This window comes from Primulina eburnea, chromosome 6, assembly GCF_022965805.1.
Source record: "Primulina eburnea isolate SZY01 chromosome 6, ASM2296580v1, whole genome shotgun sequence".
In the NCBI taxonomy this organism is placed as follows: Eukaryota; Viridiplantae; Streptophyta; class Magnoliopsida; order Lamiales; family Gesneriaceae; genus Primulina; species Primulina eburnea.
In genome coordinates this window covers 1,656,495-1,680,467 of record NC_133106.1, presented here as the reverse complement: position 1 = coordinate 1,680,467, position 23,973 = coordinate 1,656,495, and the positions used below count along the sequence as shown (strand labels likewise).

Below are 23,973 nucleotides of genomic sequence, written 5' to 3'. Positions count from 1 at the left end.
TTTCAAACATAAGAAAGTTTATTTCATTGTCATGCCAGGCTAGTGAAGAACAATCGTTGGTAACATTACAATGCCAATGTGTACTATTATTAGCATAAAAGAAGCCACATATATCAAACATAGGAAGTAAACTTTCCAGAATGAGAGACCACGCGGGTGCGTTTGCATAAATGTCAAGAAATTGTAGAAAATTTCACAATATTTACCTATGACCAATGGCATATAACAACCCGACTCAAGACTCATTGTTGTCAAGGTGGTAACTCTTCCTCATAGCTTCCCTCCTAGTTTCGATGAATTCGTGAGCCTTCTCGTTTATCTTGGAATCCACTCTAAACAGAGGCATCAACGGCCTCAGCTGTTTCTGTTTCATGGCTTGACCGGCTGAAAGACCGACACTTTCTTGCACTGAGATGCTTGTTTCCGAACCGTTGAATTGAGAATAAGCCCCGTCCAGGATTTCAAGATCTTGAAACTCTTTTTCTTGATATTTTCTGCCTGTTTTCTGCTGTATTTGAAAACCATCTTTTTTCTGAGGTGCCTGACTGAACCCGTCTTCTTTTTGCTCCGGTATCTTGCGTATTATGGATCTTTCGTTACCCAAAATTGGGTCACCTTTCTTAGAAGCATGGACTGAAGCCTTGTTGACTTCTAAATCTGTATGCCTGAATTCAACCACAATATCAGAACTCGACGTCTTATTGATAGACTTGAACGAACTCTCTTCGTGCACAGAGGAACCATTTTCAACCAGAATGGGGCGAGAAGGGGCTGGACGAAGTGACATACTCAACATGAAGTTGATTAGTCTCCGACAGATGGTAGGAGCCTGGGGATTGGTATCCGTTTTCCGCATTCTCTTGATGTTGCAAGTGAAAAAACAGAAAAGGATAAGGTTTGAGTTTGATGGTATTTTCTCGCCAAATGAAGCATTATCTGTCGAGCACTCTTTATCAGCAAAAGGCTCTCCCTGTACATATGATTCCATTCTTCGATATGGAGCTAACCTAAAAGTATACAGAATATTATATATCATATTATATGTATCATACGATTTTATAATTCTCATTCATAAATAAAAATACGTTTCTGATACTCATAATCAGATTTGGGACCCTTGGTCTATCTCAGTCAAGGTGAAAGGTTCATCATGGACCTAGGTATGCTCTTATAAATACTAGGTTGGATGTCTAATTCGATTCATTCACTATATATAGTTTTTCAGCAGCATCCTTAGCTGTTCCCCTTTTATTTCTTCAGTCTCTGACCTGAGCGTCGGAGGAGGCTACGCCAAGACACCTTCCCGGCCCCCTTCTAACGGTCTTCTTCTTGATTTCAGACTCATGAAAAATTCGAAACCCACGTTTGAACTAGAGTCGCTTTCTGGAATCAGACCCTAAATTTTCAGTGAGTAGCAATTTCTAAAAATAACTCGGAATTTATCCAAGACGTGTGCAAAGTTTTGATGATCTAGTATATAATTAATCTATTTGATGTATTTTCATGTGCAACAACAATTATTCCAAAATATAATACAATACAATACCATGATACGTTTATAAATTCTGGTAAATTGCATCTTTGTATATAGGATGTTGCTTTCGTGCTCTCATTGGTCAATCCCCTAAGATAGTCAAAAGTATGTGACACCCAGAAAGAATAAAAAATCATCATGACGTGAAATAATTACATCAAAACCGTGACAAAAGGGAATTTGGTTTGCCCCTTTTCTCGAAACATGCTTCATTCCTTCGTCTGTGCATCACAAACAAAGCATCTTCTATTACAGTATCTGTTTCCCATTCACACTCCAATCTTTATTTTAAAAAAAAAAAAACAAAGGTTCGATTTGTTTTATAACCGCATTTATTTTCTGTCCGTTTAAATTGTTTTTAAAAATTGTCTGGACTGCAAACATCAATCATCTGTCTAATATTAAAACCAACAACTTGTCAGTACTATGAGTTTGGTATGTCACAAGAAAATTGTGGTCGACGTCTAAAGGAAAGCATGCATTAAACATCTCATTCCCGAAATCTAACTTCCTTTTGGACCCGATCACACTCCAATGATGCACCTTGAAACTCAACCACTTCTTTGAAACTTCTGCCTCTGACTGAATGTTTAGCAGCCAACACCTACACTTATCATAGGGAAAATGAGAAAAATACATACTTGTTTCTCGACGACGACGCGTATGCCAAGAACCATAGACGAAAGTTTCTTGAGAATTAAAACAAGGACATATAGTTTGTTACAGATACACCCGAATTTAGTCGAGAGGCAAAATTGATTTTATTTTGAATGTAAAACATACGTTTTTTCAGAAAATTAGCAGGAAAAAAAAATTAGTAGTTTTTTTAATTGAGAGAAACACGGCAGTGTCTTTGTTTCAAATCATTTGTTAGGAACAAAAACTTCAGCAATTTTGAACTGGTTGCCTCTTTTAGCTTCTTTTTTCTTACACCGTGAGATATATCGCGTTTTCAACACGTAAACTGTTTCAGTTTATAATCGGTTGATATGGGTCACATGGGTGGGTGTTAGCTCCTCCATAGTTCTCCAACTGCATTGGACATGATAATCGAAAACTTGCCGGATGTGAGGATTGCATCTCATAAATTTATCCAAATTACAAACAAGTCAACTATTCAAGATTGCAGGGGAAGATTGAAAAGGCTATCGTTATTTCAAAGTAAAAACAGATCAGATAAATGATCGACCATCTGAAGACGAATCGTTACAATTTTTCTGGAGCAACATTTTTACTGTGCAGCAATACCTGTTGTGATGAAACCAAGTATGAAAGGTCGAAGTCAATGCCGGAAGGTCCTCACAACCTGGTCATTTCTTCTTCGACATAGAGGACAGTTTGTTAAATGTGAAGAGCATGCCATACAACAGCACATGTGCCCACACCTGAAAACAGAGACCCGTGCCAACCATGTCAGTTTTGATGTCTACATAACAGCATCTAGAAAAATATATGCGAAATTTGGCTCTGAAGGCATTTTCTCTTCTCCAGTACCAGTATTCCAATTTCGTTCTGCCCGATATTGCTGAATTCTATATGCTGAAATCAAGTTTATGGCATAAAGTAGCAAGTTGTCCTTTAAACGAGTTGGTGTTTGACAGGTTGTATACGCTTCAACAGAAATTTTTAGCAAATTCAAACTTTCAGAAAGCACTTACGGTATGAAAACTGCATTATACTCCTGCTCTAAGCATATTACACACAAATCTGGCATCATTTTGTCTTTCTTGGTAGTGTCGGATACGTTCTCAACTTTACCATTCAAACCTGTAATTTGTAAAGAAGCAAACAAGAATAATTTTCTTAAATATGGCCCAAGCAAACCAAAGAAGGTGTGATGAAAAAAATGTATGTTAAAGGCTACCTTCTTCCTCTTTCCCGGCTCTTTTTGCTGCTGCCGCAAGAACCCTGAATATAAATATTTTTACTGATCAAACCACAAATTTAGAAGACTATACAATAGGAAGAACCCCATTGAAGCAAATATTGTTCCACTGTGCAATGAAGTTGAAAAGGACCACAACCTCTTTCGCATTTCCCAGTGCCGTCTTCTCTCCATGAAATATTGGAAAGCGTGCTTAGCAATGAGATAAACCCCAAACACAGTTAACCCCAGCGACGCACATTTGTACCACCTGAAGGAAAAAATATGAATCTCATGATGTAAATTGTGATTCCCCATTGCAAACTAGCGTTCAACAGGCATTGCTGGCCAGTTCGAAGATTGAATAAAAATGTAGTTACACTATTTGGAAGTATTTGAATAACATTAACATAGTGTATGTAATACTTTTAGAGTTGAACACCAAAAACCGTCAAGAAAATTAAAGGAAGTCATTTGTAAAAAAGTATTGATCCTTTGAACACGAATTGCAGTAGAACTGAACACTGGTAATTTCTAAAAAGTTGTGTGTGGAAAGAAAAATAGAGAGACAACTACACCTTGACCACTTCCCAAGATTTGCAATGAGCTGTTCAATTGGTTTATCAGACACATAAAACGGTCCTTTATGGGGTCGCTGAATCCGAATCGCTCCAATGTCATCCTTAACAGCCTGAGAAAGAGAGGACATCAAATATTTGTAGACATGCAAACAATTTCTCTTTTTCTTATAAAGCATAAATATATTCTGCCACAGTTAAGGGTGAACGTCTAAAATGGGGTACAGACTACCTGATTAAAAAAAAATTCTCCCAAAGGTTACAATCGGATTTGTTTTTGAGGATTATTATACTATCCTAAATTAAATTCGATACCCATTCATATGACACTCTAACCCGAAATTCTAATTTGTAGAGTCTGGGGATGCTCTTGCATTAGATGTTTCTTGAAATTTGGATTGGATGAATTGAAAATTATTGTGTCCATCTTGGAATGCTCCTATAACAGGATGGAAATATAGATTTTCTTGTACCCGACTTTACCCAAAAAATTCGGATATCTGAAAAATCAGGTAACCTGTATTTTAGGTCAGGTTTGGGTAGACGATGATTATCCGACATATGTGGATCCGACTGGGCAACCCCGAACCCCATCTATACATTGGCCAGTTACCAATATGACAATCTTTCTCTGAGTAACATAACAGTTTCAAAATGATTTTTTTAAAGTAAAACTGAAAAGGAAAACTAGGGTACCCTAGAGGGGCATCATACCTCACCAACAACTGTCAAGGGCGTACCAGTTGGGAGAAGACGCTCAATTCTCTTGACTCCGAGCATCTAAACAAATAAAATCACCAAAACATTAAATAACAGAATAATAATGCTGGATACACGAGTAATTACAAGCATCATCCACACCTTAAGACCTTGAAGATATTCTAATGTTCCACGCACCAAGGACCTTCCGGATTCCTCAAAAACATCACTTCCAACAGTCAATACCAAACCTGTGGCACCACGAGCCCCAACAATGTGTACACGAGCTGTCATATCATCCTGTAATTGGAATAAAGTTATTAAAACACGGAAACTGATCACAAGGTAAAGAATGGTGCTTAAAAAAAATCATGTTTCCATTTAACGTTTATCTCCATAACCTTCCCACAAATCCTCCGGGAGTGGGTGTTTTCAAGAGCCTGCATCCAGTCAATATGGAACTTACAAGCAAAACCCAAAACTAACCAGATACCAGGGAACTTCTTTGCACATGGAAAGCATCAAAGCTGAATCTTGTATCCACGATCCTGCATCATTGTGTTTCAAGAAGTGTTGTTCTGCCTGAAATCACAGTTAGAAAAAAGATTCCTTGAAATACTGTACCAACAATATATGAAGTTCTGCCTGAAATAACAGTTTAAAAAAAACATTCTTTGAAATACTATGTAAAAAATATAAGAAGTTCGCGCTTTCATGGAAATATATCCACATACCGTTTGCTCCACAATTACGCCCCGCAAACCACTGTACTCGCAATTAATCGGAGTATCAGAACCAACCCTCCCTGATGCCGCCACGACCAAAGGCAACACTTTGTTTGCAGCATCCAATATCTGAGCTGAAAGTAAAAGAAAAAAAGTTATTGATGGGGGAATAACATGTTCTCATTTGAACTCCAATATCTTTATATGAATTAACATAATAACCAACGAAAACAGTCAGAAACATTATGTGGCAAACAAGAAAAGTACATAAACCAAGAAAAAAGAGTAGATTATCACATCTCTGCATCTTCAAAACTGAGAAACAATTTAATTTTAACATGAGATAGTAAAAATGCATTAATCGACAGGGTTATGCACTTGGTTAAACTCTATGAATCAAATACCGCTAAGCATAATCCATAAATTACGATAAATGGCTTCTAAGGAAACAATTACATTATATACACTCCATATAACAATACAAAGAAAATATCCCACTAACCCAAGTCCTTCAATTGATCAACTCGAGTCACTGACTTCAAAACATCAGCATCCCTACGAATTAAGAAAACCAAATCAAACACTTTTCTATATACACAAAAACAAATTGGCACACGTCGTAAAAGAATTAATCTGACCTTCCGCTGCTCCTGCCCAGAAGGTAAAGCGCCGCTGCACTCAAGCAGCAAGAGATTCCTCCAACTGGAACCATTTTCGATAAAAATGGAGTGAAAAGGACTTGGCTCTTCACAATCCAATCACAATCTCCATACAAATTTCAGTAAAAAACCAGAAACGAATAATCAAATCACAAAATTAGTGTGATTGTGCTGCAATTAGTTGTGAATAACTACGGAGAATCGATGGATTCGAGATAAGGGGGAACTGGTTGATTTTGCGGGAGGAAAATCACAGGGCGAAAGGATAGATTTTCAAAAATTATATAGATCGCGAATTAGATCCCATGAGTGATGTGCAGGGGAGGGGAGGAAGCAAACCGTCCATTTCTAAAAGCGCTATTTACTGTAAGCTATGTTGCTCTACTGTCTCATAAGTCGCACTTATTGAAGATCGATACAGTCATCCTTCTCTCATAAAATAATATCCGATACGTTTTTTATACTAATAAAATATGCATACACATTATATGTAGAGTGAATCTCATATGAGACCGTCTCATGAATCTTAATCTGTGAGATAAGTCAACCCTACCGATATTCACAATAAAAAATAATACTTTTCATGGATGACCCAAATAATAGATCTGTCTCTCAAATACGACCCGTGAGACCGTCTCACACAAGTTTTTGTCTTATATTTAATAGTACATCGATGCATGTATTGCGCGCTTGTATAATATTTTTTATAATTCATATATTTAAACGAGGATCAAAATATAATTATAAGAAATAGTGAAGGACTATACTGTAATTTTGAAAAATAAATTAAAAAATAAAGAATAAAAAAATGACCTTAATGAGAATTGAACCTACAACTTAAACTTCCAGAAACAATGACTCTATCTGCTGAACTATATATAACTTACATTAAAATTTTAACAGACCATAACACAAAGTTAGTTACTCTAAGTGTCTCAAACTTAATAAAATAGTATAGATTATTATTATTTTAATTTGATCAAATAATACTAAACAATTAACACAAAATTATTTTCAATTTAGAAGAGTTGTTCGATTTAACAAAAAAGTTTTGTTTAGATTTTTTTATACGTAAAATATGAAGTTACTTGAGAAAATTTTTAGTTATTTTGGTGTACTTTAAGATGATTAATCTAAAGATCTCACATTTAAGAATGACAAAAACTTGTGTGAGACAGTTTCATTGGTCGTATTTTGTGAGACGGATCTTTATTTGGGTCGTCCATGAAAAAGTATTATTTTTTATGCTAAGAGTATTACTTTTTATTGTAAATATTGATAGGGTTGACCCGTCTAACAGATTAAGTCAAATGAGACTCACTCTTTACTAAAATAGTACAGATAAAATAAGATAAGATCAATAATTAATTAATTAACTATCTCAATTTCTTTGATAACTTTTCAAATTAGTCTACGCCAATATTGTATCTCATCATAGGGGATGGAAAAAAAATTGTGAAATAATTTTTTTGTTTAAAATAAAAAAATTTATCAAATCACATATTTGTTTATTTACAATTTATATAATTAAATGGATGAAATATATAATAATTTGATAGGTTGTGATTAATTTGGCGGCTATAAGCACAACAGGTTATGACAGATCAAACCTAAATGTGTTTGATAAGGCAGTGGCCGCCTTCTACCAATTCCAACGTGCGGCGCGTGAGTTGCGTGTCATACTTAAATACCTTTCACTAGTTGGCAATACAATAACCACCACTTAAAAGCACACTTCCCATCATTTTCAATAAATTTAGGATTAATTTATTTTTTAAAATTAAAAAAATATCAAATGAAGCCACAAGCTTGAATTTAAACCTTAGCTTATGATAGTAAATGAGTTGAGTTTAAAGTGATGAATAAATCCTTTAAAAAAAATTTGAAAATATTTAAGTTTTTATATGTTTATTAAATTGGACTAAGCAATTGTTAACTATAAAAGTTCTTTTCTCAACCTGACATATGCAAATGGATCATTTTAAATTAGATTAAAAATGTGAAAACGGTCCGACTAGATCTATATAATGATATAATCAAGAAATTGGGTTTGTAACAAGATAAACATGATAAAGATAAGTACAGTAAATAAAAAAACACATAAGATTTGTTATAGAAATTCGAAATTTAACTTTTTCTACGTCTCTCTTTCTTCCACTCAAGAAAGAATACACTAGAAAACTTTGGTTACAAAGGTTTTTACAACTCACTTCAATTTATGTCTTATGTATTGCATAACTCTTGTTTTCACGACAATACAACTTTAATTAATGAATCTTTAGCAACTCTTATAATGGTTTGAAAAGTTGTAAGAAGCCCTAGTTTGATCTTTGATGATATGTAATAACTTGAACGAGAGGCTTATGAGCTGTTGAAGATTTGTTCAAATAAATGTGCTCGAAAATCTTGAGAAAACCAGAGCTTAAAAGCTATAAGTTGTTCGTCGTTCAGACACTTCAAATGTAAAAAAAAAAAAAAAAAACCCTCACAATTCATAATTTTTCTTGATTCGGCGTCTTGCCAAAAATAGTGATTGATGGCTCTTTAAAATTGATCCTCATGAGAGAAAAGACGGAAACACATTTATGTCTCATTAACAGACATTTTTGATTGAGTTATTGTCTTGTTTCTTTTGCATGATTAGTTAAGAAGCAGTAAGTATGATATCTTTGGACTCTGGGAAGTCTGATTCTAATCAAAAAGTACTGAAACATGTAGTGTCCGGTTGAACTGGATAATATCAAGTTGTAGTACAAGAGTAATCCGGTCCGATTGAATTTTGATCCAATTTTGAAATATGCATTTGCTAACAATGCGATTGGACTACTTAAGCTCTGGTTCCACCACCTTTGAGTACATTAAACGATGATTGAATATTACAAAAATTAGGTATAATTTGTTATCACTAACACTAACACACCGTTTGATATGTGTGATTGAGTAAACCTTGGGATAAGATATATTAGTGATAGTAAGACTTAAGATACGGATGATTAAACTACATGTGATATAGTATATAGTGTTTGTTAAAGTGTGCTAACATATGCTGTCAAGTACACATCAATAAAACAAAAAAATAAAATCACGCGTAAGTACTACAATGCCCTTGCACATGTTTCGAGTCTACGTGTACAGCTCATTTTCTTCTTTAATGAACTGGTTTGCAGTGAAGCACATTTCCATTTTCAGATCCCTTGTTCAGACTTGCACGTCACATTCTATTTCTCGTTCCCCTTCAACCATTAACTCATCTCAGCCGGCACAATCAACAATTGTGTCGAAGAAAACAGTGGCGTCCAAACTTAAGATACGTATTTATGTTTCATTTTTCGCATCATTTTTGTTGGTCGTTCATGTTTTTAAGCTGATGTCTTTGTTAGAAATCTTGTAGCATTTTCAGCTTCTTTAATTCGAAGTGATTTTTTCATCAGATCATTTCATTTTTTTTTTGGTGAAAAATTGCTACCCAGTGTACTCAATTTTGTTTTTCAAACTTTGTTTTAGGGATCACATAATTTAGATGATATTGTTAATTATGTTGTTAGATTGTTAATTTCTTGTTAGCATATGTTAATCGGACGGATGTTTACGAGCAATGATAGTTTTATAGCATCTTCGATGTTAAAAATCATGTTTATTTTAGTCGAAATTATTTATTGCTTAATGTCATCAAAGTGAGTGTAATGAGAAAAATTCATTTTTGTTTACATCTCATGCTTCACATATTTTTGTTGGATTCATGTTTATAGACAAAGCAAGTTTGATTATTTTGTTTATTTGACAGATCATTTGACTACACTATTCTTCAATGCCATTTTTTTTATGTCTGATTTAGAACATTTACTATGCAGTTTGCTATGGACCTAAGAAATCCACCCCAATGTCAGTGCGGGAATGGGATAATGCTTCTAAGGCAGGCGGGAGAATTTGCTACACGTCCCAGGAAATATTACTACATCTGTCCGGCATCTTTGAAGCATCCAAACAAATTTATCTGGTATGATGAATACCATGGACTCCATAGCATGCCTAATCTGGAGCCAACTTTTAACGGAAGTGTGTCAAGTGGTGCGCCATCGACCAACTTTGGTAATAGAAAAAACGTGCACACTCAGCCTCCCTTCAATGAGTCGTCAAACCAAGCTGAGTCATCGACATCGAATATCGAACACATGTCAACCTCGCCCTCAAACCTTCCCAAACATGTCCAACCAGCCTCGAAATTAACTGAAGAGCAAATATGTTGTTGTTTTGGTTGCTTTTCCTCTTTGCTTTGTGTCATCCTTTCAGCAATATTAGTTTTAATTGTTTCCAAGTAAGATGCATTGCTAAACGTGTTTCTATGTTAGAGCACTATGCGGTTGGATCGTTTAAGCTGCTACTGTTTCTGGGATGTTAATCGTGGGTTTATATGTGACGTATCTTGCTTCTGACATGAGTTGTCACAGTTTTTTTGCTTGGAAAATGTATGGTGCGATTGTAACAGTTTTTTTATTTGAAGCAAGTTAATGCAAGATATATACATTTGGTTATACCCACCAACCATGACACTTGATTTCAATGCGGGTTAGTGATGCATACTCATTTTTTTTTCGAGGTACTGATCCTTTGTGACATCCTTTTTAATATTTTTCAGTGATATTAAGCACGAAGTACCAGTTGTTTTTAAGATAGTGTATATGCTTCTTCAGATGTAATGTACTTGTCACTATTAATGTAGCACATGAAATGAATGTATATATCCTTCCTATTTTGTTTTATTAATGTGTCTACTTTCGTACGTATGATTTTTATAACTGGCATATGATTCCTATTTTCCATAATAAAATGCGTTATTCTAGCATTTATGTAAATGAATTAACTTGATAATTATTACATGCATTTAAATTATCCAACTACCCAAAGATTTCATTTTGCAGAATCTTATTACTCCACGTTTCAAATCAATTTAACTCAAGTTTGACATTTGTGTTTTGACTGCCTTTAATGAGTTAGTTGTGAGTACATATTCTCTATTTAAAGCTTACAAACGTATGAGATGAAGTGCATAGAGGAGACCTAATATTATATTCAAATATCATTCTTCCTCATCTACTTCAACGTGAGAATGAGTAAGAAAAAGAAACAAGCTTCTGATGATAGTGTTACAAGTAGTTGGAAATATCTATTAAGTTACTGGAAAGAAGACTTCGGGTACGTTTATCTCACTTCAGACGACGAAGTTGAGATTTCACCATCCCCTCCTAAATGCAAAAAATCCAATTGTGCCCAAGATGTAGCTGTTTCGTGTGCAGAGAAAAAAACTTCATGTGATAAGGAGGGGCTGACAGGAAAGAATGATGTGCTTCTACATGTTGAAACTGGTGGTTGTAGTCGGATGAAGACTTTGCATTGCACGGTGAGCGGTGTAGGTAAGGAGTGCGATTTCAAAACAATTGATATCCAAAGCTCGCAGTCTAGTTGCTCACCTATGAAAAAAAGTGGCTGAGAGTCTTGTTGGATATTTAATCTCATGGTGTGTATGACCTTTTTTGTTTCTTTTTTGGCTTCTCAACAATGTATATATGTTATGGTAGATTGAAAGTTGAAGTAAGTTTGATGCGGTCTTTTTTGTGTATTTGTTGTGAAGCTTGTGGTAAAGGTTTGCACACACCTTATTAATGGTTAAGTACAAATGTATTTGCTATATTGTGTCGTAAGCATTATTAATTATTAATGCGTTTTATTTTAGTACGTGTGAGTGCAATCTTCGATTTCTCATTTCTCACACATTTGCTTATTCATCTTCCTGTTTTTTTTAAAATCTTTGAAACCACATTGAGAAGCACAATTGTACGAAAACGGTACGTGGAAGCCTACAACTTTACTTACAATTCGATTGTCCATGCACAACGAAGGAATTCTTGTGCTATCAAACATGTCTGGTGCATATAAAAAACAAGTTACCAAATGGGAAATCAAAATACTGGTGAATCGTCATCAAAACATATATAGCACTAAAATTTGTTTAATATCATATTAAATATTTGATGATACATGTATCTCATATTAATAAATAAAAATTATGAAAGTTTATAATTGTTTATAATGAGTTTATTTAAACTCATACAACAAATTTAGTTCAACAAATTGTAATTATGGATCCCTGACTCGACTCATCTCGATCCGACTCATGAAAAATATTATTTTTTTAGTATATATTCTACGTCTATTAATTCTCTTCATAACCCAACATCAATATATAATTATGAGTATATCATATTTTTATGAAAATTTAGATCAAATATTGTTGATCTAAAAGCTGCACATATATTACTAGAAACAAGTAATCTGAAAATTCTATGAACAAGACATTCACTTTCAGGAATACCATATAACATTTCTTCCCCAAATAAATCCATATACATGTGCCAACAAAGTGGAAGTCACATATCATGACGTAGCACAGTTATTTCAACATAGAAAAATACAAATATTTAAATACCACATGAACAAAAGGGGAAGGTAACATAGAAGGCAACAAGATAATACGAACACAGCACTATCAATCAGTTTTAGTAATCCTTCGCACAAACGATAATTTTTCATCGTCGTGAAGGTTGAAGAACAATGCTAACTTCTTTGGTTTCTCTATCAATATCTCTGCTGCAATTTGCTTTTCATCCTTGCTTAGTCAGGAATCTTTTGTAACACTTCCAGTACGTCCTTTGAAACAGGCATCGCGATCTCGTAGTCATGACTAAGACGCTTACCAAGATCAGCTATTGCCTCCTTTGTTATAGCAGTAAAGTTATTGATGGCATCAACAAATAATTCTTCACCTTGCGTTGATTGTTTTCGTTTCTTTTTAGCTACCTTTTGCTTCTCCGATGCTGCGAAGGAGTTAGTATTTGCAACAGAATTAGACTCACCACCACCCTCCATGTTCAGAGGTATGTCTTCGAATCCTATATTCACGTCAGCTCCTATGACATCCTCGATGTTTATAACTTGTTGAACCGCAGTTGCGAAAGTTGATGTTCTCTCCCCTGTTGCACGATCAAATCCAAAAATTTCACATCAATCTGTATAATGTGGCCATGACTTGAATCGCCATGTTTTGACACTACTATCAATCTGTCGATTATATTTTAAAGAAAAGATATTCAGTTTTATAATTAAAGTATCTTACAGAAAATATATGTAATGTAAAATAAAAACGTAAACAAATTGTTTACGTTCAAGTAATCGTCACCTTCACAAATGCGTCCCACGCTTCATCTGATGCCTCGATCATTTTTTGTGTATCATTCCACCCCATTATACTTCTACTCAACATGGTAACCAATGTGCCATGATTTTTTTTCCATACATGAATTTTCGAGTTGATATGTGGATAGCCTCGTAAGTCGGTCCCTGGGAATATTTTCATTATTGCCTTCTCCAGAAAATTCAAGTAGCCACACTTGAAACCGTTCTCACTTTTCCATCCAGTTGCAATTGCTTCTTTCAATGATTGTATCAATACTTCCTCCTCACGAGCACTCCACACCCGACGACTTTTTTCAGTTTTCTTCACCTTGTTACACATTGTACTGCTACATGTTCCAATGTCCATATTTACTTGTGTTCCTGTAGTACCTGCCAATAAGAAAATAATGACGAATTAAAGTAGCACATTGATTCATAGATTAACAAGAAAATAACCATCTGCACAATGATAATAAAGAGAAAAATATAATGGCGTAAATTTAGATAATGAATCACATCAAAGATATATCCAACACTCGTGTCATCAGGAGTGCAACAACACAACTGTGATAACGACGAACAAGTCTTGCTTGCAAGCAACACAACAAGTATTACAATACAGTAAAGTTTATGTTCTAGATTTGGTATGATACTTAATTATTATACACCGACATTGCAAGGTTATCTCTCCACAAATCCCAAGTTGGGGAAGACTCGATATTGTCAATAAATTCCTCTTCAGCAGCTTCTGTTGTGACATTAATTACTTCATCAACCCCTTCTAGTGGGTCTTCAGGCATTTCAAGACGGATGAAATTATGTAACAGCATACATGCCAATATGATATGGTTTTGAACTTGCAAAGGATAAAATGTCGGACTCCGTAGTACTGCCCACTGTCTCATTAATAGACCAAATGCTCTTTCAAATACATTACGTGCACGACAATGTTTTGAGTTGAAATACTCTTTGAAGTTTTGTAGACCTCTAGCTCCAACTGCTCAGTCGTCCATATGGTACCTTGTTCTCCTGTAAGGTGTTAAGAATCCATCGACGTTTGCATAACCATTATCACATAGATAGTAGCATCCTCTAAAGTTTTGCCAAAGTTAGGAAAGATTTGGAGTGTGCTACACACATGTTATAATGTAGAAGTAACACCAAATTTAAAATCTATAATTTGTGGTCCTTTCGTATTAAGCACCAATTAACATGATAGAGTATTATAATGAAAAATAATTCACACCTCGCGGAACTTTTAGACCATCCTCTCGGTGAATTGCATCTCTAAGAACCCTAGCATCTGCCGCCGATCATTCCCACCCTATTAGTGCATAAATGAAATTCATGTTACGGTCACACACTGCCAATACGTTAACATCTGTTGTTCCTTTCCTTGTTTTGTATCTTGGCTTGTCTTTATTAGGTACTTGAACATTGACGTAGGTACCGTCCAATGCTCCAAGACAACCTTACAAAGTTTGTGAAAATACACGACGACAATTCAAATAGATAACAACAGTGGGTGTAGTTTGAAAACAGAGGAAAAGACCTATAGGGACCAAGTGTTTACTAAATGTTTATATCATTTTACCTTAAAAAATTTCCAAGCTTCGTTCGAGCAGTCTTCGGTCACTGGATCTAGCTTCACGAGAAGTAACGGGTGTAGTTTCAAAACACATCTTAGCACGTGGTGAAAATGAGTGCTGACAGTATGCCCACTACGTAGGTAGTCATGGCCAATTACCCTATTTTTCTTGTGATGTGCTAAAATAGACAAAAACATGGCAACCTTTTCCTCAACTCGTATATACCTAGATTCCACTAGGCCACCTACATGGGTTAGGAGATAGCATAGACGTGCAAATGCATTACGAGTCATTCGCAAATTAACAATACAGTGGACATCTCCTATGTCAATTATCCTACGTAAGTGGTTCACTTGAGCATTTATTCTTTCAGGATCATCATGCCTTACACGTCTTCTATGTGGCCTACGCTTTCTTTTAGTTAAAAATTTGGCGTAATAACGCGACACAATGGTCAGGAACACAAAGGAAGCTATTAGAATTTGTTGCAACACTAGCAACTCTTGTGTATATCCATCTTCTTCACCTACGACACATAGATGTATGTCACGTCATAAATTTTGTAGATAATACATATGAATGTCCAAATCTGAGTAATCATGCAGTAACATATTGAAGAAGTCGAAGTACACATCTGCAGTAATGAAAATCTAAACAGACCGTCGAGGTTAAGGATGGGGAACATAAGAAATAACACCAATGGTTGGAGATTAATGATGGAGAAGATTAAGAAAAAAAATACAGAAAAATAATAAAAGGTAGCAAGTGGGAGCATGGACTTTGAATTCAAGACAAATATATCACAAAAAAACAAAAAACAAGAACAAATCGTAGCTTTGGCAGTAGGTTTTTTCTGTAAAATTTTAGATGCTCACCTCTACTTTTGAAGAGAAATGGTGTATTTCGACAACGACTTCTTCAAAAGCGTCTAGCTCGGTCAACCCTGTTCTCATAAAGCGATTGAAACTTCTTCTTGGCTCACAGTTTTCATACTTCTTTTTTCCCCATTCTTTCTTCTGCCGCAGCTTTCTCGTTCCCGAAAGACCTTACTCATGTACGGTTCTTTCCTTATTTTAATATGTTTATTTTTAACTAAGTACAATTAATGAGGGCAGTATGGAGAAATTAAATGAAAATCAAGAACATTGTACAAGCCGTGAGAACACATCTCAAGTGTGTGGTGTGATATCTTGTACTAAGATTTCAATATTTAATATCGGGCCCATGGACATGTTATATTTATAAATAAGTCAAAGGAACAAGGGATGAGAGAGTATGTGTGATCTTATCCTTCTCTCATCCACCGAGACAAACAGGGCCTAAATGAAATAAACAGACGATGCTTAATTTCAATGATAAAATAAAATAATATTACCAATTAATTTTCAGTTAGAAGTTTTGTAATTTGTGATTTTTAAATGCAATTTTTTGTGCATTTTATCCACTTCGGATTGTGAGATGTTTTTAATAAAATATCATGACCAAATATAAATTTAAATTTATTAAAATTATTTGGATATAATAATTATCCCTACTAGAAAGAAATCGGCATGTGATATTTTCATTATTGTACGGTTTAAAATATTTGAATTGCATCATTATCATTTGATGTATTTTTTTTTGGGTTAAACTACAAATGTTAAATATTACAATTGATATCTAAGTCAATGACATTGTTGGGTTAAGCGTGCATAAGTGAAAGTAGTACTGAGATATGTGATCTAGTGGGAAGTTCTCGTGCGTCAAGCGCTGACATTGCGCCGCTTGATCTGGTTGGCTAAATGGGCCATAAAAGAGTGACACCAGATCTTAACGGGTAATACTGTATCTGCTTGGGACATGACTGACGGTAGAGAAAGAGTAAGACTGATTTCTAAGCGATATGAAACAGTACCAGAAGATAGACACGGACCTCCCTGGACTCATGAGCCTAACAGCCCGACCCATTAGCACCAAGTAAGTGTACTATGTGCTGCCACAAGTATAGAAAATAAAGTAGTGTCTTGGCTAACACCTATAGCTTTTGGCCTAGTGGTAAGCTCTTGATCCTACCAATTGATATCAGAGCGAGGTCATAGGTTCAAGTCTCCTAAAAAGCATTTTTCTATACTTATTTGGGGGGGGGGGGGGGGGGGGGGGTGTTGGATTAAGCGTGAATGAGTGAGAGTGGTACTAGAATGAGTGACCTCTTGAGAAGTTCTCATGTGTCAAGCTGCTGACGCAGCGCCGCTTGATCTGGTTGGATAGGTGAGCCGTAAAAGAGTGACTCCGAATCTTAACGAGTAATACTCTCTCTGCTGGGGACATGGCCGATGGTAGAGAAAAGGTAAGAATGATCTTTAAGAGATATGAAACAACACCAGCAGATAGGCACGCACCTCCCCGAACTCATGGCCTAACAGCCCGACCCATTAACACCCAAATATGTTCATTCTGCGCTGCCACAAGAATAAAGAAATAAAGTAGTGTTTTGGCTAACAACTATAGATTTTGACCTATTAATAGCGCTTGATCCTAACAGGCACTCATTTGATTTCCACAAATTATAGAAAATGCAATCATTTGGTGGTTGTGGGAATGTGGAATTGCTCGTGCTATGAGACCAGTTGACATGCGGCTTATATATTGTTGTACGATTTAGAGTATAAGAGATTTAGAGTTACATTGTTGTCACCATATATAATTTTTAGCAAAGAGATAATTGTTTGATCCTAAAAAAAAATATGAAATTAGTAATGACAACATAGTGAGGAAAAAACAATCATCAAAATTCAAGATAAAATAATATGTGGAAAAAAATTTAAAAAAAAAACAATAATCAAAATTGAAGACTGAATAATGTTTAGAATAAACAAATCTTGTAATTACTTCAATAATAATCATTTGATATTTTATAAGAAATTTTATTCATATGATTCTCAAACATGAATAAACCATCATTAACAAAACTAATAAACATTTAGAAATATAAACTAAGAACATATTAAGTTCTAAAATATTTAGATTTTTCTAGTTACTCAATTTGTTTCACCTCGTCCCTTGTTGAGTAAAGACAAGTTAAAGGAGGTTTAATACACATGTTTTGTGAATTAGTCTAATTGTTGTAGTTTTTCTTTTAATATGGTGGGTGTAGTTTTTCTTTGAAATGTTCATTGCGTGTTGGTTCTATATTTTAACTTAGCCTAAAATTAGACAAGCCCAAAATCAAATCAAGCCCGGTAAGAATAATGGAGGAAACAGATCAGATAAAAAATTTAATTTAATTGTCTCTTCCCATTAATTTAAACACAAAAACTCTTGTGAGACGGTCTCACGGTGGGTCGAATCTCTTATTTTGACCATTCATGAAGAATTATTACTTTTTATTGTGAATATCAATAGGGTTGACATGTCTCACAGATAAAGATTCGTGAGACCGTCTCAGAAAGACTTACTCAAATTTAAATTAGTTGTTAGATTAATCGAAGTCCATCGATTCAAATTGATTTGAATAGATCATAGAGCACCTAAACAAAAGAAGACCGTGGAAAGAAATATAGGAAGATCGTGAGGCATGAGGAGAGCGGAAAAATCGTCTAGTGTTTTGAAGAAAAAGAGAGAATCAACTATAAAGGAAAAAAACAAAACACACATATATCTCACAAATTCTAGCAAAATCCCTGCTGAATTTTTATAGTTTTAATCAAGTGTTTTCATAGTTTTTATTTCAAATTTCAGTAGTTTAAGTCATTTCGTTCAGAATCAAGCAACGTTCTTTTGTTATATGTTATTTTTTTTAAAACTCTTACAAATTATTGTGAACATAAATCATATTATGAGTTTATCTCTCAAATTCTAGTAGTTTTTCTTTAGTTTTCTTTGTTTATGGCGTTGTATTTATTTATGAGATTATAAAGGACGATCAAATTTAGTATCCACAATTATTGTGGTTTTAGAAGTTAGATTTTGTTAATTTTCGGAATGCTAAAAATCTTTATTTTCATTACAAAAAAAAAAAAAACTTCTTACTACATTTCTAACATATTTATTCAAGTGTGTAGTTGCTTATTCAATTTAAAAACTTCGAAAACTAAAATCCGATATCAACAATGATGAAAATCTAGCGAACAAAAGTATTTTAATAATAACTCATAGCTCGATGATTCAAATAACAATCCACAAAAGAGAATGATTAAAATGATGATAAATCGCGATGAAATTTATGGTTCTGCACATGATGAAATCAACAACAACCGAATTCAGCAACACATAATTCAACACCGCAGATTCAGCATCATGGAATTCAGTACCACATATTCAGCAGACGGATCCATCACAATATAAATAAGCAGACCAATTCAACATTCTGTATTCGACAGACTTGAATTCAGCATAACAAAATTAACAGCAGTCAGAATTCAGCAGCGGTCAAATTCAGCAAATAGCCACCAAAGAGAATATGACTGTTTCAATATCAGCAATGGTACATAAATTTTCCAGACGATTATATTCTTGTTTCAAACATTTATATCTTTGTTGAAGGCTATAAATACAACAACTTGAAGATCAACTACAAACTTTGGAAGGGGATTCAAAGCATGAGTAGCCTACATAAAGAAATTAGCTAGAATGAGAGTAAGCCCAAATGTGGATATACGTTTAAGAAATATACACACAATAAAGGATAAAATCCTCAAACACGATACTCACACATATACATTAGAGATGAAGACCAAATAATTTGTAAAATAAGGTTGTAAAATAATGATAAAGGTCGTTCGAGTTCGAGAGTGACATCTATCATGTTAACGTCACATTTCACTAATGTGGACATGAATTCATTCATACAGATGGATCACTGAATCCCCTTTCGAACTTTCCAAGGAGTTATAACTTATCCAGTGAAATAGTCAATGATAATGATTACATACAATTAATCATTAAACTCGAGATAACATAGATGCTCTGCATATTACGTGTGAATTAAGGAAAAAACACATCAAATTAAAGAATTAAAACAAAAATTTTCAGACACACACAAGTGCTCCATCCCGACCCATTTATTAAACGAGCGCGTGGGTCATGATACACGGCATCTATAAATATCCGTTTGCTGCTCATCCACCTACCAGGCGCCTTTTTCTTTCTTTTCATTTCTCTTTATATATATATATATACACACACACTCTCTCTCTTTCTCTTTTGGTCATTTTATTTGAAGGCCGAAGGAAATCCTTTCCTCGACCCATTAGAACCCTAATCCGTTGAACTGAGTCCACTACCACCCAAATCCTTCCAGATCTGACCGCGCTTCCCTTTAATTCTCCATTTCCGGCTTTTGTCTTGAATTCTGATTTCTTTGTAACGGTTACATAGTTAATAGTGTGATTATAAGGTGAATTCAGATATCCGGTGAAAGTTTTTGGTTTCGTGGTGGTCGTGGTAATGGGAAGGGTTTGCAAGGAGACGGCGAAACCATCATCTTCTAAGGCGCCGGAAACGGAGCCTTCGGTGACGACATCAACGTCGATTACCGAGACGATAAACGGCTCACACAATTTCAAGATTAAGGGGTATTCTTTGTCCAAGGGGATCGGGATCGGGAAGTACATAGCATCGGATACATTTATTGTCTGTGGGTACTCGTGGGCGATCTATTTCTACCCCGATGGGAAAAGCGTGGAGGATAACGCGACGTATGTTTCCCTTTTTATTGCGCTTGCTAGCGAAGGTGCGGATGTGAGGGCGCTTTTTGAGTTGACGCTGTTGGATCAGAGTGGGAGGGAGATGCACAAGGTTCATAGCCATTTTGGTAGGGCGTTGGAGAGTGGGCCCTACACGCTTAAGTATCGTGGCAGCATGTGGTGAGTCTTCGTTTCTTCATGGGGTTTGTTCGATAGGGTTTTGTGGATTATTTACCTAACTCAGCCTATGATGATTGATTTATCTTGATTATTATCTTTGTTTCATAGAGAAGAATTGAAAATCAAGTTAGTGTTCAATCTGGACTAAAATGCTTGTTATTCAGTAAACCTTGTTGTCTGATTCTTTTTGAAGTTTCTTACTCTGGATTCTTTTTTATTTTCTGGATGACTTTCATTTTTTTAATGCGTACTGTACCATGAAACCATGAGATGATGATGTTTGTGTTAATGTATCTTTCATGCCGATACAACTTTTCTATTGTATGCTGGCTGAATGAATGATGGCACGATGCATCCATCGTGTAGTCGAGGTGTACTGATAGCATATAACTTCTTGCCAAGTGTATTATATCTTGGACTCGGAGGTTATAAATGATTCTTAGGAGTGTTTTGGGCAGACCATTACACTATTTTTTTTGACATGGCTACCTCAGACGTAGCTTCATTATGCTTTGAAAATGCTTCATTTCTTTGCCAACTGATAACAGTTTTCTAATACATCTATTATCTGCTTGTGTCATCTGGTGCATTTTGTAATTTTCTCTCTAAGGTCAGGCTATCTTTACATGGAGTGTGTTTTTGTTGCAGGGGATACAAGCGTTTTTATAAAAGGACACTTCTGGAAGCATCAGACTATCTGAAGGATGATTGCCTTCAAGTTCATTGCTGTGTTGGGGTTGTCAAATCCCATACAGAGGGACCTAAGATCTACACTATACCATTACCACCATCAGACATCGGTCAGCATTTCGGACAGCTGCTGGAAAGTGGAAAAGGAACCGATGTAATTTTTGAGATTGATGGAGAAACCTTTGCTGCTCACAAGCTGGTACTCGCTGCTCGTTCGCCAGTATTTAGAGCTCAATTATATGGCCCAATGAAGGATCAAAATACGCAACGCATACAAATTGAGGACATGGAAGCACCTGTCTTTAAGGTCGTCTGCTACTCCATTTTCCTCCCAAACAACGATCACATTTTTTTGCGTCATTAACTGATTTTTTTATTACTTGTCTGTTATTGTTGTTTTGTGGGGGTACAACTATATTGTCTATTTTAGGACATGCATCATTGTTTCAGTCCACCTTATGCTTTGGGAATAGATGTTTTTGGGGTCTTGTAAACGTTATTTGCACCTGGATCTCGAGCTTGTTGTCTACATTTTAAGATGCATTTTTTTGTTTTTTAACTGAAAACTGGGCCAAGTTTAGTGGGTTCTTGAGCTGAATCATTTCAATTTTGTTGTAATGGGGACAATTTACTTGAGATTACCCATTTTCATTATCATGAAATTTTACCCTTGTGTGGGCTTTCTCTGAGACAGTAGTCATCGAATCAAGGAAGTCGGTCTTATACCATTTTAAAACTTTCAAGTAAGAAAGAAAGGTAGCAAGGAGATTCCCATTCTTTTGGTATATTATTTCACTGGAAAGAAGGATTCTTAAAAGGCTGAGTCGAAAAAATCAAAACTCAGGGTTGCTGAGAAAGAATGATCTTATGGTAAATAAACTGAAATTTCAATCGTAAAGGTTGGTTGAGGATGATTTGTTGATAATATTCTTATTTTATGGCTGGTACATACCTTCTTACCTGTATTTCTACTAAAAAAATTCTGGAGATTTGTTTTCAACCATCTTCGTCTATCACATGATTTTGACATCAAGACAGTTTCCTTGTGTTTTTATGTCATCTCTAGAGCTTCAATTTGGATCATTCTTCACAATCCTACCTTATGCCTTTTACATCCCAATTTCACTGAATGTTTTCAATCAGTTTTTGCATCTTATCCCTTTTAACTGGTTACTCTATGCTCTGAAGATATCCAATATGTATCACATGGCACAAGTCCCACATCTATGCGCCGTCATTGGGCTCTTTTTTTTTTCAATATCCGATTAATGCTAACTTTGTTGAAATAATGTCAGATTGCCAGGTGATCTTATACCAGTGTCTTTCTTAAAAGTTCGCTGTGAAGAATTTACTTTTTTGGTTCATCTAAGTAATTATCTCTATACCGTGTCCCTCATTTACACTATTTATGTTTATTGCAGGCTCTACTTCATTTTATGTACTTGGATGTTCTACCTGACCTTGAAGAGCTTACTGGTTTGAACTCAAAATGGGCCTCAACCTTGATGTCTCAGCATCTGCTAGCAGCGGCCGATAGGTATGGCTTAGATAGGCTCAGGTTGCTCTGTGAGTCTAACCTCTGTGCGGATGTTGCTATTCATACTGTGGCTACAACTCTAGCTTTGGCAGAGCAGCACCATTGTTCCCAGTTGAAATCTGCGTGCCTAAAATTTGTCGCATTGCCTGAAAATCTTAGAGGTAATTGTTTTGTTCTCTGTAGTTCTAAATCTTAGTTCATTTTACTAGAATTCCACGAATCCTAACCGATGTATATCTATTATAAATGGCTGTGTTCTACTTGCTACCTGGCTGTAATCTACCATGATTTCTGCTTCAGAACTTGACTGTTGGTGCTATTCCTATGATAATTATGCTAGTCTTGATGCATCTTGAGAGTAGTTATGATCGATTCCTCGTACATCCTGCATTTTAGCCATATCATTCATATGAAGGTGGATTTTTTGGAAGGTTGAGTCACTTGTAAGTTTGTTGACATGTATATTATTTCTTTAGATTTGCCATATAATTATTTTTAGTCTTTCTTAATTTTTCAGTGATCTAATTGTGTCTATCTCGAACTGCTATGTTTCTGACAAGTTGATGTTTCGTTCTGCAGCTGTCATGCAGACTAATGGTTTTGACTACTTGAAAGAAAGTTGCCCTCATGTCCTGTCGGAACTATTAGAATATGTTGCCAGGATTAACGAGCATTCTGTTGCAGCTGGAAAGCTGGGCACGGAAGTAATTCTCGACGGAAGTGATGTGAATGGTCGACGCGTGAAGCAGAGACTGTAGAAGCTTCTTGTGACTGGTAATTTTTAACAGCTGAGAGAGGGAGTAGCATAGAATCTTCACTTGACATTTTTCCAGCTGTGATGTCCAGTTGTAAATGTAATATTTCTGGGTTGTCTTATTCCTACAAACAACCAAACAGGAACTTGTGCACTATGTTGTCAATTGTATTTTGTGAATTATTGGTTCCCTTCATTTTGAGGGTACGATATATTACCAATGCTTTGATATTTATCCATTACCCAATTGATTGGATGGGATCCCACTTCA

The 23,973-nt window shown here is 35.3% G+C and overlaps 2 protein-coding genes and 2 long non-coding RNA genes across 7 annotated transcripts; 2 read left to right on the top strand and 2 right to left on the bottom strand.

Moving 5' to 3' along the window:
- Window positions 1–142: 142 nt before the first annotated feature.
- LOC140833735 (E3 ubiquitin-protein ligase SP1) lies at window positions 143–6,425 on the bottom strand. 4 transcript variants are annotated; one of them, XM_073198087.1, is made up of 12 exons: window positions 6,039–6,425; window positions 5,903–5,955; window positions 5,410–5,534; window positions 5,162–5,257; window positions 4,838–4,975; window positions 4,691–4,756; window positions 3,977–4,089; window positions 3,559–3,669; window positions 3,399–3,442; window positions 3,193–3,301; window positions 2,783–2,919; window positions 143–1,007 (listed from the first exon to the last, which is right to left on the bottom strand). In XM_073198087.1, exons 1-11 carry the CDS (start codon window positions 6,110–6,112, stop codon window positions 2,817–2,819), a joined length of 1,032 nt encoding a protein of 343 aa, XP_073054188.1. In that variant the 5' UTR covers window positions 6,113–6,425; the 3' UTR covers window positions 143–1,007; window positions 2,783–2,816. The 4 variants fall into 4 exon arrangements, with proteins under 4 accessions (XP_073054188.1, XP_073054187.1, XP_073054189.1 ...); XM_073198086.1 differs by lacking the exon at window positions 143–1,007 and adding an exon at window positions 1,959–2,138; XM_073198088.1 differs by lacking the exon at window positions 143–1,007 and having other exon boundaries at window positions 2,582–2,919; window positions 5,162–5,253; window positions 5,447–5,534.
- Window positions 6,426–9,237: 2,812 nt separating this feature from the next.
- Window positions 9,238–10,591, top strand: LOC140833295 (uncharacterized). The gene is made up of 2 exons (XR_012118400.1): window positions 9,238–9,474; window positions 9,895–10,591. It is a non-coding gene; the product is annotated as an uncharacterized lncRNA (long non-coding RNA).
- Window positions 10,592–12,400: 1,809 nt separating this feature from the next.
- On the bottom strand, window positions 12,401–15,929 carry LOC140833734 (uncharacterized). The gene is made up of 2 exons (XR_012118550.1): window positions 15,754–15,929; window positions 12,401–13,087 (listed from the first exon to the last, which is right to left on the bottom strand). It is a non-coding gene; the product is annotated as an uncharacterized lncRNA (long non-coding RNA).
- Window positions 15,930–20,035: 4,106 nt separating this feature from the next.
- On the top strand, window positions 20,036–23,973 carry LOC140833732 (BTB/POZ and MATH domain-containing protein 2-like). The gene is made up of 4 exons (XM_073198083.1): window positions 20,036–20,721; window positions 21,370–21,718; window positions 22,833–23,109; window positions 23,528–23,973. Exons 1-4 carry the CDS (start codon window positions 20,303–20,305, stop codon window positions 23,704–23,706), a joined length of 1,224 nt encoding a protein of 407 aa, XP_073054184.1. The 5' UTR covers window positions 20,036–20,302; the 3' UTR covers window positions 23,707–23,973.